Source organism: Sciurus vulgaris, assembly GCF_902686455.1.
Source record: "Sciurus vulgaris genome assembly, chromosome: 12".
NCBI classification, from domain to species: Eukaryota; Metazoa; Chordata; class Mammalia; order Rodentia; family Sciuridae; genus Sciurus; species Sciurus vulgaris.
In genome coordinates this window covers 28407199-28424710 of record NC_136473.1, presented here as the reverse complement: position 1 = coordinate 28424710, position 17512 = coordinate 28407199, and the positions used below count along the sequence as shown (strand labels likewise).

At 36.5% G+C, this 17512-nt stretch overlaps 1 protein-coding gene across 2 annotated transcripts in view; it reads left to right on the top strand.

The window, feature by feature from the left end:
• MRC1 (mannose receptor C-type 1) overlaps positions 1-17512 on the top strand; it is a 118839-nt gene that overhangs the window by 57694 nt on the left and 43633 nt on the right. Inside the window, exons 16-24 of one of the 2 annotated variants that reach the window (XM_079108166.1) lie at positions 158-199; positions 1402-1565; positions 2619-2686; positions 4040-4140; positions 4817-4959; positions 5488-5602; positions 8488-8654; positions 11517-11619; positions 14977-15209. In XM_079108166.1, coding sequence (XP_078964292.1) covers positions 158-199; positions 1402-1565; positions 2619-2686; positions 4040-4140; positions 4817-4959; positions 5488-5602; positions 8488-8654; positions 11517-11619; positions 14977-15209 — 1136 coding nt within the window. The remainder of the gene's footprint in view (positions 1-157; positions 200-1401; positions 1566-2618; positions 2687-4039; positions 4141-4816; positions 4960-5487; positions 5603-8487; positions 8655-11516; positions 11620-14976; positions 15210-17512) is intronic. The other variant, XM_079108167.1, reaches the window with a different exon arrangement.

The following is a 17512-nucleotide window of genomic DNA, read 5'->3' as shown; positions in this document are numbered from 1 at the left end:
CTTCATTTTCATCCTCTCAACATAAGTGAGTTGGACAGTGGAGGGGGTAGGTGGAGAACAATAAAGATTTTAGCACTATTGACCCATGGAAATAGAAGGATCTGTGATCACAGAAGTTCAAGCACATTTTATATCTATTTTTTATCTTGTTTTACAGGAAAGACGTTAAAACCAGAGCCAACACCGGCTCCTCAAGACAGTAGGTGTTTCTATATTTTCCAATTTCTGTATTGGTAGTCTTTCCCTGCACCTTTACCCTTTATCAATGAAAAAAATTATCCAAGGAGGGTGGAGAGCGGGTTCTTTGTATCTTTGAGACTCTCATGCAGGGTTGGATTTTCTTTTCTAGAAAGAGGCTCATATGCACAAACCTAAGACCTGTTAGAACAGCTTCCCATGGGTTTATGAACCAAAGGGCCCAGATTTCCTCTTCTTTAGCATGTAGCCAATGACTGCTGCAACAGATCACTTCAAATTTGGTGGCTCAAAGCAACAGACTTAGGCTGGCGATATAGCTCAGTTGGTAGAGTGCTTGCCTCACATGCCCAAGGCCTGGGCTCAATCCCCAGCACCACACTACATAACACATGCTTATTCTCTTATGGTTCTGGAAGAAATTGGCCTTAATGGGCCAAAATCATACTCCCTTCAGAGGCACTAAGGGAGAGTCTGATTCCTTGCTTTTACCAGTTTTTAGAGCTGCTTCCCTTGCATCCAGTCATATATGGTCCTTTTTCCATGAAACCAGCAATGCAGGATATTGCTTCAGTTATCATATTACCCTTACATAGTCAAATCTCCCTCTCCATCCCTCTATAAGGGGGCTTGTGTTACATTGAGGGTCTGCCCAGAAGATCTCTCCTTCAAAAAATACTTAATTTAATCACAATTACAATTTTTTTCTTATAAGGTAGCACCCACAGATTTCAGGAATTAAGATCTGATTATTTTTGTGGGACTTTGCTCAGCCTCCTATAGCATAGAACCACAAAAGTCCATTATTTGGAAGAAGTCTTAGAAGTCTTCTTGGTATATGAATTCCTTGGTTTTCCAATTCTACCCTGATGTACCTAAGATCATCTATAAAAAGTTATTTCTTAGAGTGGGATAAAATCTGACTTCTCATAGCTCACTTTCCTGGACCTAGAACACCGTGGTGCGCTTACATAATTGCTTCCAGCTATGCCATCCTGTTGATCACACTGGGCATTCTTTTACCCCCTAATGACACATGGAATTTAGGGAGAGAAACTGCCTAGTTTTTGTAGGGTTGGTGAGAGGTGGACATTTGGCCTTAAGCAATACAATCTGTATTTGATATAGAAATTCTGCTTATTCTGGGATCTCAAAGTTATAGATTCTTCAAGTAAAATTCATTACCTTTTCTCACCATTTTTTCAGATCCACCAGTCACTGAGGATGGATGGGTTATTTACAAAGACTACCAGTATTATTTTAGCAAAGAGAAGGAAACCATGGACAATGCCCGAGCATTCTGCAAGAGGAATTTTGGTGATCTTGTTTCTATTAAAAGTGAAAGTGAAAAGAAGTTTCTATGGAAATATGTAAGAACATGATTAATTTAAGAAACAGTGACTTGTTATGAACACAAATAATGTCTACCCTTGGCGCTCCATGATAGAATTTCAAACTGCTAAAGTTGCAGATCCTAAGTTCAGGTGGCTATAATGGAAGCTCCCTCCCTTATGGGCCTTGACGGATGTTATACCTTATAGTTTGAATATTCAATGCAATTGCAGAATCCAGAAGCGTTTTTTAGTTTGGACTTTATGAGAATTCATACTTGATGGCTTTGAATTCATTAATCTGATTTTCAAAGATATTAAGTCTTAACAAATTATTATATATCACTCCTGGAGCATTTTTATGTCATATATGTTGGTTAATAATTTTTCAGAAATCTTATTTGGATCAAATCTCTGGCTAACAGGTAGTACAGCTTGATTATTCATGTAAAAAATTTTTCTTGGATGTTCCCAAATTGTCAGGCATTGCTGAAGGTATAGTTTATTTTTTTCCTAAGAGTGCTTGGCTAAGGATCTTTCTGATTTAAAAATATTCATGGCATCCCTAATTGTTTCCAAGAAAGGAAGTAAGAGGGAGAATAGCAAAAAATAAGTTGATCCATACTGAAAGAAAAAAAATTCATTTGATTACATCAGTATGTAATCTGACTGCATTATTTATGCAATATTATATATATTTATATTATATATTATGTATTAAATCAATATGTAAAATATATGTAATATGCATTAAATATATACAATGTATATAAATCCATGTATATGCATATACTATATACAAAAGTATTTGCTTTGATGCATAATCTCTTCTAGCTACTTTGTTTTAAAGGGTGTTTTCAACACCTACTATGGGCATTTGATATTATGGAGAATGACTTAAGAAATTTCCTTTATAAATGTGGGTTGCTACATTGTGTGTATATCTTTTTCTATTACTATGAAGAACATAAAATATTTCTTCATGAACCTTAGAAAAGATTGCATATAGACTTGTTAATATGTAGATTTTATTTAAGAACTTGATTATTATGTGGTTGTGAATTGAATTTTATGTAAAATTTCATCTTCCAGGTAAACAGGAATGGTGCACAGACACCATATTTTATTGGTTTATTGATCAGCTTGGATAAGAAGTTTACGTAAGTAAATCAAGCTACAACAACTTTGCTTAGGATAGTAATCTGATAAATATCTTTGAGTTATTTTGCATTTTGCTTTGCTGAATGCTTTTTTAAAAGTTATATAGTATTTTTTGGTCTGAAGTCTTCCTTAAGAAAGTAAAAAAGAATTATAAATGACCCTGTTAAATATTTTTAACATTAATAATTCTCAAACAACTCAAAATCGAATTTAATCTGCAAATGCCACCAGTCTTTGTTTCAGCCATCAGTAAATCATGGACTAGAAAATTAGATGGATATTAATGCTCAATTTATTTTAAAAATCATGGTCCCATTGGACTAATAGTTCCTAGACCCAAAGGATCCTTTTCTGACTGCTGGTTCCTACTAACTGCCTAGCTATAGGGTTTTGAGTACTCTCTCAACTGCTCAGAGTACTTTCCTTTCAAAAAAATGATTGTTCTGCTTTTTGTTGGATAGAAACAAGAAAAACTGTGCATGAGGGAAGAAAAATAGTACCATTTTGGGATTTCTTTCCTTATTTATTAAAATGTATGTTCTGAATTTGAAGCACAGATATGGCCTCCTGGCTTATGCATGAATATCTTAGCCACATATGTTCCCTGGGACATTTATTAACTTATTTGAGCAAGAGTCTTTACTTCAAGCCCTTTATTTTTAAAGGACCTATTTTATCATCTCTAAAATGAGAAGGCAGGATCTGATGATCTCTTTTCCTTCCAGCTCTCACAATCTTTGGGTTTCTATAATTTAGGAAAACAGGCATTGGCCCACGTACCTTACAAATAACCAGAGTGAAACATAATATTGAAAGAATGAATCTAATGAGAAATTCTGTATTCTCTGCCTCTCTATGGGTGATGTGGGAATCATGCATGAATACTACTGTGGAGGGATTTCTGCTTCTGGCCAATTTCCAGAGTAATTGGGATCTTCATTTCTTCTCCTACTTCAGGTCTAAAGGTAGCTTCTTCCAGGGAAGGGAAAGAAGACAGACTGACCAATATCCATTATTCGTATCTGTATAATACATTTTAGTGGATGATTTACTAATAACTGATGATATCCTAAAACAAAGATAGTCGATATTTTGCCAGATTAAATCCAATTTTATATTGTTTGTGAATTTGACCCAGAGGCATGAGGGTTGCTACAGAGGGGCATGGTGCTAAGGGACAACCAAGTGCCTGGGCATGTGGGATTTTCCTGCCCGTCTCTTTTGGTTCCTTCTTCTGTTTGCTTAGCATCCTGTGCTCCCTGCCCTTGATTGACTTGCCCTTTCCCATCTCTAGGTTGTAGCCCACTATTATTGAATGAATTGTTGCAAAATGCTTGAATTTTCTTTTCCAGTTGGATGGATGGAAGTAAAGTGAATTACGTAGCTTGGGCCACAGGTGAACCCAATTTTGCAAATGAGGATGAAAACTGTGTAACCATGTATACAAATTCAGGTGACAATAAACAAATCTTCTGGAGTTTGTTTTGTGGTGTTATGTGTCATTTCCTACATCCTTAGGCTAAAAGTAGCAGGTGTGCACTTAAGTCAGGCAAGAAAAGGAGATTTCTAATCTTAATGGCATGGCTATCAATTTATAAGGAGAAATGTGTAAGGATGCTTATCATTAAACTAATAAACGATAGTCAATTTTCTCATTTATTCCCAAATTAAAAAATTTTTTTCATGATCCTACATGTGGTCAATATCCAGAATGTTTATCTATCACCTTTATCTCTTTTTCTAGCTCTATATTATTGCTCTAAAATGGGAATAATAATATAATCTGATTTTGTGAAGATTAAATGAGATAATGCATCTAAAACTGTACAGATGCTTAGATATTATTAGATTATTATTATTAAGGATTATTAATTAGCTAATGTATCTGCAACACCAAGCACATGCTTGGTTCATAGAAATCTCTCTATAAAGCTGAGTTATTATTGGTCTAAGGACATAACAAAAGGGATAGTGCATGGATTCTTCTAGTCACTGGTACAAAAACCACTTGATTATATTCTAGACCATTTTTGAGAATCCTTATATAATATAAACACACTTCTAAAGTAGAGTAAGTGTTTTTAAACATAAACATGTAAGTCTAATTTAACTACTTTGGTCTTTGCCAGGGTTTTGGAATGACATTAACTGTGGCTATCCAAATGCCTTCATTTGCCAAAGACACAACAGCAGCATCAATGCCACTGTTATGCCTACTACACCCCCGAGCCCAGGTGGCTGTAAAGAAGGTTGGAGTTTGTACAATAACAAGGTACTAGGAGAATTATTTGCAGTCCTGGCATTGACCAGTCTGGAGCATGACAATGCAAATCTCTCTGCTCAAAGTTAGCTTTTGCCTACTCAGCACTTTAGGAAAGTTTTGGCAAGTATAAGTGGAGGTTCCTATGACAAATTCTCAATAGAAAGTGAGAACATGCTTGAGGTATCCAAATCATTGTATCTTTTATCTCAAGGGAGAGTAAAACTTTGTAGGTCAAAAGCTAACATTTTTTTAAATCCCTATTTGGTTATTAAGAAAATTTGTATTTAGCTCTGTTTTTATATATATGCATATATATGTATATATATATAATTTTTTAGTTGTAGATGGACACAATACCTTTATTTTTATGTTTATTTTTATGTAGTGCTGAGGATGAAACCCAGTGCCCTGCAGGTGCAAGCCAGTGCTCTACCACCGAGCTATAACCCCAGCCAAAATAATTTTGATTATTTACTCTGTGGACAGAGCAAACTTTATTATCTTTAATTAACCTAAGTTTTTCTCCTTCCATCTCAGTGTTTCAAAATCTTTGGATTTGCTGAAGAAGAAAGAAAAAATTGGCAAGAGGCACGGAAAGCTTGCATAGGATTTAAAGGAAATTTGGTATCCATACGCAATGAAAAAGAGCAAGGTATGCAGACCGTTTCCCAGTCATTGATGCATTTAAATATGTAAGTTTGCTCATGGATGATAGGATTGCTGATTGTATCTTTTTGGTTTTTCAGAGTAGAAACCAGTAAGGGGAAACAACAACAACAATAACAACACTTATTTAGAATGATTTTACTCAGTTGCAGGCATCATGGTAGACTTCTGACATAGAATACTTTTCTATTTTCATAGCCACTCCATGAAGCAGGAATTATTATCCCATTTGGAGAGTGAGGAAATGGTGTTCAGAGAGCCTTGAGTCAGGGAACTTCACTGGTAAAAGTGAAGTTTGGATTTCAGTTTGTTTCCCAAAGATCCAGAGAAGAGTGGTTCCAAGACTAAAAGGAAACATTGCTGATTTCCCATTTACTTCTCTTCTAGTCACATGATCCTATAACTTATAATACAATCAAACTGATAAATGTGAACTTCGAACAAATATAGAAAAATATTTTTGATCAAATGTAAGGATGAACCAGAGTGATGAAGCGCATCAAAGGAGAGACATTGCCATGTCCCTATAGCAGATGGTGAAATTCATTCTACTGTCGCCAAAGATAGATGCTTGACCACTTTGTGTGGTCTTTTGGGGGCAGATTTTGCTAAGATAGGTATTAGGTTAGATTTGTGATTTTCACTTTTTAAGAAGGATGTTGACCAACTGCAGGAGATTCAGTCTAATGATAAAGAGGTTGGGAACCACTGCAAGTGAGTCATGAATCAAAGACCCTAAGGTTCAACAGTTTGAAGGATTATCCTGAGCAGCCCCCAAAGAAAGATCTAGGACCAGTGAGTGGCAGTTACAGGGCTATAGATTTGGACTCAAAATGAGGAGGCCATTCCAATATCAAGACCTGATCAGATCAGATGCTTAGTGAGGGAGCTGAGGTTTCCAAAGGACACGAAGTCTTAAATTGAGGGGCACTCAGGTGGACACTTGATAGAGCCACACTTACTGTAGCAAAGAGATTCATTAGATGTTTGTTATATGTATAAATTAATGAGGATGTTGTAGGAAAAAAATGTGGACTGGATATTCTCTACATTTTCTTTGTTCTGAGATTCTTTGACTTCCAAAAATCACTGACTACCAAAAATGACATATTTTCAAACGTATAAGAAAGAAGGAACTAGAAACCTGTGTGGTGCTTTCCTTGTGTTTATTGTATAAATGCTGTCATGTACTTTTCTAGAACAAATTGTACAACAGACCAACTAAGTGTTCACTGAGAACCTCTGACAAGTTCAACAACTTGCCAGACACCCAAAGCAAAGGGTCAAACCACAGCACACATTACAAGAATATTACATTCACATTTCTCTAACCGGCCTCCATATTTTGGGCTTAGCTACCCAGCAGAGAAACACAATAATTGATTTCCTCTCTTAACCACAAAGTACTGATTCCTGGCATAGCAAAATTAGAACCTGGGTAATAGAGATGTACAGAAGGAAACAATTTTCAGATAAAATAACATTATTCCTGGCAAAACAGGCACACATTGTTGAATTCTTATTGTGGTTGTTGGCAGTGAAAAAGTCAGTGCTGAATATTGGCAGGTGGAACTTTTCCACATTTCATGTCAAGTTGGGAATAGGCAAAAGTTAGGATCTTATTCATGAAGCAAAATAAAACCAAAGTAAATATCTACCCATGCTCTTATTTCACATGTTGGAAACATGTTGGAAGAAGTCTTTTTTCGTTATTGCTTTTTTACCTTTAGTTAATGGAGAAAAAAAGTAAGTCTCTGGGTGAGCTGGTTACTGCCTCTACCACTCTGCAAAGAGTTAGCATATGACAGTGGCAGTTTCTTGGAATTACTGGTTCCTCAGTAAACAGACCAATGCACCTCTGTAGACTTCAAGTGCATTTTCGGTTAGAAACCCCAAGAACTTAGTTATTTCATTCCAATTTACATTCAGGAGACATGATTAAGCATAAATGTTCGCAGAATGCTGTTCTTTGAGGCAGGCACTCATCCACCCAGAAACCAAAGGTTCAGGCACAGTTGCTGGTAGTAGAAAGCAGCTGTGGAATGGGGATGGGCTAAAGAAAGGGAATGTGGCACATGTACATTGAAACCTTTTGTAGATCCTAGGTATTTGCCACCGTCCTCTCTGCCACAGAAGGGATAAAGGAACAAGATGCCATGTTGTTCTACATGATCTGAATTTCTCCAGATCTCCTTACCCAATAATGTGAACACTTCAGCATCATATGTGCACTGGGTCCAAGCACACTCAGTAAATGACCACTGACCCCTAGGAGTTGGCCATCCAGAAGGAATCCCACTTGGGTAGCTCTTTTGCTTCAGTAATCTGAGATACAGCTAGTTTGAGAAACTAATGTTCCTTGTTTAAATTTTTGGAAGTGTTCTGGGTTAAGAGTCTTCTCTTCTATAGTAGTTATAACTGGAGTGTTTTATTTTCATAATAAGGAGAGCTGCTAATTCATAGGATGACTTCTTATGAATCAAAAAAATGTACCTCTTTCTTCTGGATGGTAGGGAACCACAACCCAGATCAGGGTGTATAACATGGAGAGTGCGGCATGGGATGACCTTCAGCCTCCTTTGTGTCTCTCACCCTGGTGCTTTGTGCAGGGTGCAGCTTGCACAACTGTGTCCAGTAGCCTAGATAAAACCTAGTCTTTTATGATAGGAAACTTTTCAAAGTCCAGAGCTCAGTGGCTAACATGATACTAAGGTATGTGTTTGTTTTCACCGTAAGTGCTTTTAAATAATAATAAAGACTTGAATGACATGCTCTGTATTTTTTTTACATGCTCTGTATTTCAAAATGAACATATTAAAAATATTTTCCATATTCTGAGTTTTAAAATGATTTTGTTAAACTTTCTTTTAGCATTTCTTACCTATCTTATGAAGGACTCCACTTTTAATGCCTGGACTGGGCTGAACGATGTCAATTCAGAGCACACGTTCCTTTGGACGGATGGGCGAGGAGTTCATTATACAAACTGGGGGAAAGGTTACCCTGGTGGAAGAAGAAGCAGTCTTTCTTATGAAGATGTAAATATGACTTTCAGATCACTTCTCTATACACTCTCAGCTTCAATAGAGTCATCTTATTATTGATTAACTTCCCATGGAAAAAAGTCTACAAGAGTACTCTTTACTGTGGTCCATTCTTACAGATTTTAACTGTTTCAGGCCTTGAGGGAAGGGGTATATGTTCGGTAGGGAGCACTTTGCCTTGGGAGATTGGTGGTCATAAGCAGGAGGAAAACTGGATCTGTGATAAGATGGATTGCTGGTAGTAACACTTGAACCCAGGGTCCTCAACTTTCTTTCCATCAGCTGCCTCTTTCTCCTTGCAGCTGTTGTAGTATTTGGGGTGCAGGTCTGGAAGCTACTACTGCTTCTAAAGATATCCTCAGCATATCAGCATCATCATGACTGAGGTCCTATGGACGGGATGTTTTGTGTGTGCCAAATATTGTGCTAAGTGTTTTTGTACATTAGCCGAAGACTATTGCTGCTTCTTCTTTTTTTTTTTTTCGCGGTGCTGGGGATTGAACCCAGGGCCTTATGCTTGCAAGGCAAGCACTCTACCAACTAAGCTATATCCCCAGCCCAGACTATTGCTTCTTTATTCTACTACTTTTATTCTTATATAATAGAACAGTCACCCTGCTGATGTCCAGCAGCATGCTAGGAATTGTGAGAAGCGTGAAGAAACGTAAGATTTTGTTTTTACCTTTAAAAGGCTTACACTTAAAACAACAAGATTTTTGGAGTACAGCAGAGACTCTGAGCCAGGCTAATGGAAGAAAAGAACTCAGATTGTGGATGGGGGTGGGTGGAGAATCTTTGGAATGTAGGATTTAAGAGTACAGGATAGTTGAGGCTCTTGGTACAAGGATGCTGGAGGCATGGAGGTCGACATGGTGGCCGTGTGGTAGTGTGGGCTGCCATCAGCTGTGGCTCAGGGAATGGGTTAAAGCTAGGTTTACTTCACAGTGATACTTCTGTCATTTTGCTTTGTTTAGATGAACTGCAATCACATTTTTTAAAAATTAAATTTGTGTATCATCAGTTTATTATCATTGACAACATTTTCTTTCATTTCTAAGTATTTTCGGGTTTTCTAGCTGTTACTAATTTCTGGTTAATTTTCATTGTGGTGTAGAGTTTAGTGTGTCTGATTTCTATTTTTTTATATTGTTACGGTACGTTTGTAGAGTGAAAGAGAATGCACACTCTAAGTGTGCATTTTTCTTATATTTAAGTTTAAAAAGGAAGGGGAAATGGAAGGAAGATAGGGGTGGAAGTTAAATGATCAGAAACCAACTCTTTGAAGAGTTGAGCTAAGGATAGCTGATGGGGTCGTCCGTAGCCTTGTACTTGGGTGAAATTTTCAGAAGCTGGCCACTGCCTTCATGTCCTCACCCACTTTCATGTGGTTAGGTGGCCCAGCACCAGTGACTTAGTTCTATGGGATGGTGAGTTTATCTAGACTGATGTTGTAATCCAGAAATACGGAAAAAAAAAAAAAAAAAACAGACCCACAAAAAACACACAAACAAACAAAACCACACACACACACACACACCCCAAACCAGTTTCAACAGTAAGGAATATGAATCATTTCCATGACACAAAGTCAAGAGTCTGAAAGACTAATTACAAGTATTTCATTACATCTAAGGTATAATACCTAAGTTACCATTGACTGAAAAATTCACTGTGATGTATGTGCCACTCAAAAACATAACTGCCAGTTAAACTCTGGTGTGCTACTGATTATGACATGCATCTTTTATTTTAGAAAAGTTAGTAAATAAAAGATGTGCATCTTAAAATTGGTGAAATGAGATACATGGCTCACTAGCAATGCCACAGATGCAAGTTCTTTCCATCTTTCTGCTCTATATCCTTGGCGTGCTGGTAGACTGGGAAAAGTTCCTGGCATTACATCTAATCTTCCATTCCTTTGTGGCTCTTTATCAACAAGGACCCCTTTCCCTGGGAGCCCTACTGCCCCCAGGGAACCTTGCCTCTCTCACTCATTGGGAAGCAGTGGTACTTGACATTAATGTGTAGGCTTACAGCCTGAGTACTCTAAGCAGTGTGACCTTGGGAAAGCTCTCTAGCTTCCCTGTGCCTTAGTTCTCTTGTCTTAAAAACTGGCACAATCATAGTACTTACCTCACAGGATGGGTGTGAGTTTAAAGGAATTAATTACATGCATAGCACTTAGACCAGGGTCAGACATTATTAATGTAAGCTGTAGTCATTATAATGGCTAGGTTAAAAAATCACTGGCAGGTACAGTTTTCATGAGACTTTTCTCATTCACTTTTGATTGTTAGACTATTCTAAGGAAACTTGAAAGTGAAAACACATTCACAACTAAACAAATGGAATATATCTCCAACCCTGTCATACTCTCTAGTAAAATTATAAATAAGATGTGAAACTTTCTAGCTGAACTAGCAATTTGCTCTGAAACTGAAATAATACTTTTATAAATTGAGTTAGTGATAAAAAGTATGGATCATATTCATTTTCCCTTAAGCATAAAATTCCTACTTCTAGTTTTGGATAGTGAGAAGTCATATGGAGAAGATATTGTATTCTCCTAGTATCTTTGGTTCCTAAGTTTCAGTTGCAATTAATAAAAATTCTGATAACAAACTTTCAGGCTTATGTCTAAAATATTTCCCAATCTGTTTGGTTTTAAAATCAGATAGCAAGAGTTCAAATGTGAAGGATCAGCACAGAGGGTGGATACAGTTACTTGGAAACTAATACTGTAATTTAGACTACCTTAAAACTCAAAAGTTAAGGCTATCAAGGGATCTTTTTTGCTTATTAACAAACTTTAATAGTTGTTAATTCATATTTTTTTCTTTATCCATGAATGTGCAGGCCGACTGCGTTGTTATCATTGGAGGCAAATCGAGAGATGCAGGGACCTGGATGGACGACACCTGCGACAGTAAGCGAGGCTACATATGCCAGACTGATTCTGGTGAGTCCTAGCAGGCCTCACCTGCCTGTGAAAGAAAGGTTCTAGGGTGTGTTTTTAAAAACTGAACCATTTTTGCACATCAGTTGGTTGGTTGGTTTGTCGCTTTATTTCGTCCGAGGCTGATAGATGAAAGAGAGCCACTTCCACTCTTCAGTCAGGAGGCTGCTCCCTCATCATTACAGAGAGCTCCGTGCTGATTGAACTTGAACTCAAAACCTAATACTGTTAGAAACCTGGAATATTTTCCTATGGGTACCTTGTTCTAACCGTCAGCATAGGAATACTACAGTTCAATGCACAGAATGTGAGAAGCATCACATCTCACAAAATGTGAGATGGCACAAAGCATCATTATTTGTCCTATATCCTGTATCTTAAAAACTGTAGAGATCTAAGTTTCTTTTTTCCTAGGAAGTCTGGATATGCCTAAATAAAAATAAAACAGAACATATGAATATTTACTGTGAATCAATACAAGGGTTGCAACACATTGTAATGTTTAGTGAATTTGCTAATAGACTAGGTAATGATGTCTAACTACACAAAAGAATCAGAAATTTAAAAATCAATTAGAGGTGAGGGCTGAGAGAGTAGGAAGGGGTTTATCCTGGGAACAGCCCTCGGAGGATGAGACTGAGTTAGAAGGGACTTGTTTTCCCAGACCTAACAGATTGTTCAACACTTACTGGGGAATCAGGAAACTAATGTTAGCTCATGACAGGAATGAAAATCACTTTGGATATTTTCGGATGTTTGAAAATTATTGCAGATATTCTAACTCTTCATCGACAAGTCAGGCCAGGCCATGTCCCTCCCTCTTTATACAGTTGGCCCTCTGTATCTGTATCATGATTCAACACCCATGGATCAAACCAGATGCAGATCTTTGATATTTTTATATTTGGAAAAATAGTTGTATTTGTACTGAACAGGTACAGATGTTTTCTTTTGTTATTATGCCTTAAGCAATACAGCATAACAACATTTGCATTGCATTTGCATTGTGTTAGGTATTATACATAATCTAGAGATGATTAAAATATATGTATATGTGCATAGTGGATACATCATCTCATTTTATTGTTTATTCAATTAATTTTAACTGATACATAAAAACATAAAATATTGTACATATCAAGGGAGTACCATGCAATGTTTCAATACATGTATATATTGTGTAATGTTTAAATCAGATTAGATGTCATTTCATATAGGCAACTGCACTACCTGCAGGTTTTGGATCCAAGGAAGGAAGGGATGTCCTGAGACCAATCCCCTTGCTGACCCTAGAGATGCCTGTACTGTGGCCCACTGCACCTGGCCTTGGACTGCCAGGAGTATCAGAGCTGCCATCTTTCTTGTGTTCTATGGGCAAAGATGGAACTCTTTTCAGAATTGAATAGCGATTCACAAGCTTATTCAAAATCTTATTTTCTCCTTCTTATAACTTAAGTGATAGAATATTTGAAGATATTTTAAAAAGTTCACAATGTTATAGTGAAAAAGGTAGCATATGAAATTGCATGAACTATGAATGATCAAAATTGCTATCACAACCCCCTTAAAAATCAAGAATAAAAAAACTGAGGAAATAGGAGAAAATAGGAATGAATTGTTATCTTCAGATAGTGGGATAAAGGGCAGCTGAAGTGTCTTCATTTTGGTTTTCTGTATTTTCCAAAACCTCTACAAAATATATTATTTAGATAGGAAAATCTTTTAAAATAAAGAAACACTGTTTTAGAAAAAAAGACATAAGACATTTTTGCTATGATCTAATCACTAGAAACAATCTCTTAATATTTTAGGTTTTTTTCCTTCTACTTTTTTTCCTATGAATGTTTTTCTGAATAAGCAAAATGGATAGAAGAGCTAAATTTACCTAGGTGAATATAACCTGTGAACATTTTTTTCTATTAATTTTACCTCAATCTTCACCTGTTATGTTTAATGGTTCAAAATTTCTCAGTCATTATTATGAGCCCAGATGTCCCCGTGTTGGGGAGCTGTAAGGCAGTTCCATGTAGGCCTTAACATTTTAGGGATCTTGCTAGGGTCTCTTAGCTTAATGATATTATGTCAACACAAGATGGCAGCAACAGCAGAAGAAAGGGAGGCTGTCCCTTGCTGAAATGAAGTCACTTCATAGGAGGCACAACCCAAAGAAAGTTTTCAGTACTATAGAAACAGAACAGGGCAGGTGGTGGACTGGTGGTATAAATTGCAAGAGGTCAGAAAATTGGCCAGGACAAAAACAGGTAGGCAAGGATATCTAGAACCCTAGGCCAGGGGGTACTTTTTCTGTTAAGAGCCTGGTTGTAAATATTTTACTTTGTGTTGGCCATAAATGTCTGTTGGGACTGTTCAACTCTGTTGTGGTCATTGACAGTCATAAATAACTTGTAAACAGATAAGTGTGTCTGTGTTCCAATAAAACTGTGTTATTTACGGATGCAAATTTGAATTTTATATCATGATTACATATCAAGCAATATTTTTTTTTCCCTGTCGTTTAAAAGCCATTGGTAGTACATGGGCTATAAAACTAAAATAGACCAGATTTAATCTTCTGGCTGCTTTTTGCTGACCTCTGCCCCAGGGCATCAGCTAGGGCCCACAAAAACAAGCTTTGCCTTGTGTCTTGTTTATGTGACCTGGAATATTGGCATGAACATAAAGCAGTGATTAGGAACCCATGCTAGGACATTAAGGAGGAAAGATCCAGAGCTGAAGTGACTCTAACTTACAGGGGATTCAGCTCCCTGGCTCAGTTTGGATAAGATGTCAGGGCCTAAGGAAGGATCTAGAAGATCATTGGTAAGAGTAAAACTCGATTCTAGACCAAGGTTAAATGAACCAGTAACTGTTGTTTGTAGAATGTCACTTGAGAATCTATAACAATCTCCTGAAAGTGAATTACTCACAGGTAGAGTCAAACAGGTATGAATAAATGCAAACTCACGGATAGAGTGGAATAAATGTGGACAGGAGAGGAAGACTCTGCTTGACTTTGACATTTGACCAAGGTAGAAAAATAAAGATCAGGCATGACAGGATGACGGTTTTCTTTAATTTGTGGAATTAAACTGTGGTATTTCTTTCATCCAGTTATTAGATCACACTTAATTTGCAATAATTTTTTTTTAAGTTTGGATACTTGATCAAACATCCACCTTAGTATTCTAAATGTAGTTCAGAAATTATTTAGTTTAATTAGGCAAATGGATTAAAAAATAAACTTTCTGCTTTCTGATGCAAAACGACTCATGAAGATATTTTAACACCTGACAGTTTGGATTTATGATGTGCGATTAATGACTACTGGTAATGCTAATGAAAATAATTATTTTTTTCTAGACCCTTCTTTGCCTCATTCTCCGACAACAACTCCCAAAGGTGGCTTTATTAAATATGGTGAAAGCAGCTATTCGCTCATGAAATTGAAGTTAACATGGCATGACGCAGAGAAATATTGCAAGGATTCCAATTCTCTAATTTCTAGTATTCTGGATCCCTACAGTAATGCATTTGCATGGATGCAGATGCAAGCTTTTAATGTGCCTATATGGATTGCCCTGAACAGTAACTTGGTAAGATGCTGAAAACATGTACAACTTGACATGATTGATAAATTGTGGTTAAATGATTGTCTTTCTGTTCATTCTGTTGAACACTTATGTGAAATAAACTGTGGTGGGCAATGTGAATGGTACTAGCATTAATAAGACCCCATCTTTCAAGGATTCACTGACTTCAAGCATCTAGTAGGCTAGTGATGTGTGTCAGAAATCAAACTAAAATTTTTCTGATGACTATTCATTCTATTCTTGCTTTTAAATGTTAAAATTATATTCTGCATCTGAACAGTTTTTACTATTTGCTTATTTCTTTCCAGTGTCAAGATTACGACTCTGAAATGGGAATTAAGAAAGCAGGTCAGGGTATTGTCTAGGTGATGGGAATACTTTTGATTTTTTTTTTTTTTTTTTTTTGTGGAAAACTATTCTAGAGTTGTTATGGGTCCCCAAATTGTAGAGCTTTCATTCAAATGTGAGAATTACTTCATTGCAGTCAATTTCCTATAATCTTTCGTAGAAAAGGGAGATTGGCAGTGAATAGGCAGAACAAGGGATAAGGCCCAGAACTAAGAGTGATAAGTTGCCAAAATATTCCTAAATGAGTCCTTTCTGATTTTTTGTGGCACATCTGTCCTTCCATATTGACCGAGCTAGTCAACTCAAAAACCCCCAAAATAGAGGCAATAGAGGTGTCAGTAGATAATTAAGGGATAAGACCAGAAGTGTTAAAGAGAGGCACCTATGGAGTGTTATTGAAGGAACTGGGCCAGGGCAGAGGACCAAGAGGGCTTTTTAGGGAAAGTCAGCCTTTTAAAATGTAGCTTAGGATGGTAGAAGAAATGCCAAGAAGAGGGAAAAGGATAAGAGGGAGGTGAAACTGGAAAGTAGATTGCTGTCAGATTTTATACAGCTTCCAGTGACTTGATGCAGAGCTAGACACTTATACTTTATGCAGTGAGTATTTTCTAAGAAGGGAAGTGAATATTTAAAATCATCCATAATGATTTTAGTGATTAAACTTAGGTGAGACATTTTTACATTTCTGTTGACTGTGTTTTTAATAATTAATCTGTTTGACAAATCATTCATTTTCTTCTCACAGATGTGGTCACAGTTTTCTTATGAGTTTAAACTAGGCTTTTCTTTACTTTTAGAATGATTAGTTTTCCAAAATCCCAATATTTATGACTAAAACAGACATTCAGACTATTATTCCCTTTATGTCTGTGGAATCAGTGATTTTCAGGGATTATTTCATCAAACATGGGAGAATACCAAAAAAAATTCTTTTTTTGTATATAAAGTGATCTTTTCTATTTTTTGATTTTTTAATTTGTTCTAATTAGTTATACATGACAGTTGATACATGTTGACACATCATACATAAATGGGGTACAACTTATCACTCTTCTGGTTGTGTAATCATATATGTACATAGGGTAATAATATCTGATTCATTCTATTATCCTTCCTACCCCCAGATCCCCTCCCCTCCCTTCATTCCCTCTGTCTAACCCAAAGTACCTCTATTCTTCCCTAGCTTCCACCCCCTTATTGTGAATTAGCATCCACATATCAGAGAAAACACTGGGCCTTTTGATTTTGGGCTTATTTCACTTAGCATGATATTTTCCTGCTCCAATGAGATAACACATGCTTTAAATTTTTGTCATTGGGTCTTTGACAATTGACTTGGTAAATTAAATACTGAAGTTAAAAGGGGGAAAATGTTTGAATTTTTTAAAAAAAAATCAAATTATCTCTGGTTAATGTTATATGTCAGCTATAAAATACCTTAGATGGTTAAAAGAACACTATTGATAAGTAATATTTTGATGCTATCAGTTTGTGACCATAAGTTTTGTCTGGCTAAATGTGATAAGAAATTAAGTGTCCAAATGGAATAAAACAGAGTTTTGTGTAGGAGGAACTCTTGTGCTTCTAGTTGGCTTATTATCTACTTTCTTTTTTTTTTTTGGTTACTGGGTTATAACCCAGGGCCTTGTGCTTACAAAGCAAGCACTCTACCAACTGAGCTATATCCCCAGCCCCTTATTATCTACTTTCTAATATGTGCAATTAATATAGATATTTATGAAAGGTTGTGCAAAACTACTGTATTTACAAAAATGGCACAAAAGTGAATTCAACAGTTGATACATTTCACATCTTCAACGATGAAAGGTATTCAGCACTATAGATCTAATTAAGAATACTAGCTTCAGGGGCAGCTGTGAAGCACTGAAATCACGTAAGTTAACCAGAATGGGCAAATACTGCTCAAGTAAGATTCTACTGTTAAAGCTGAAACAGGT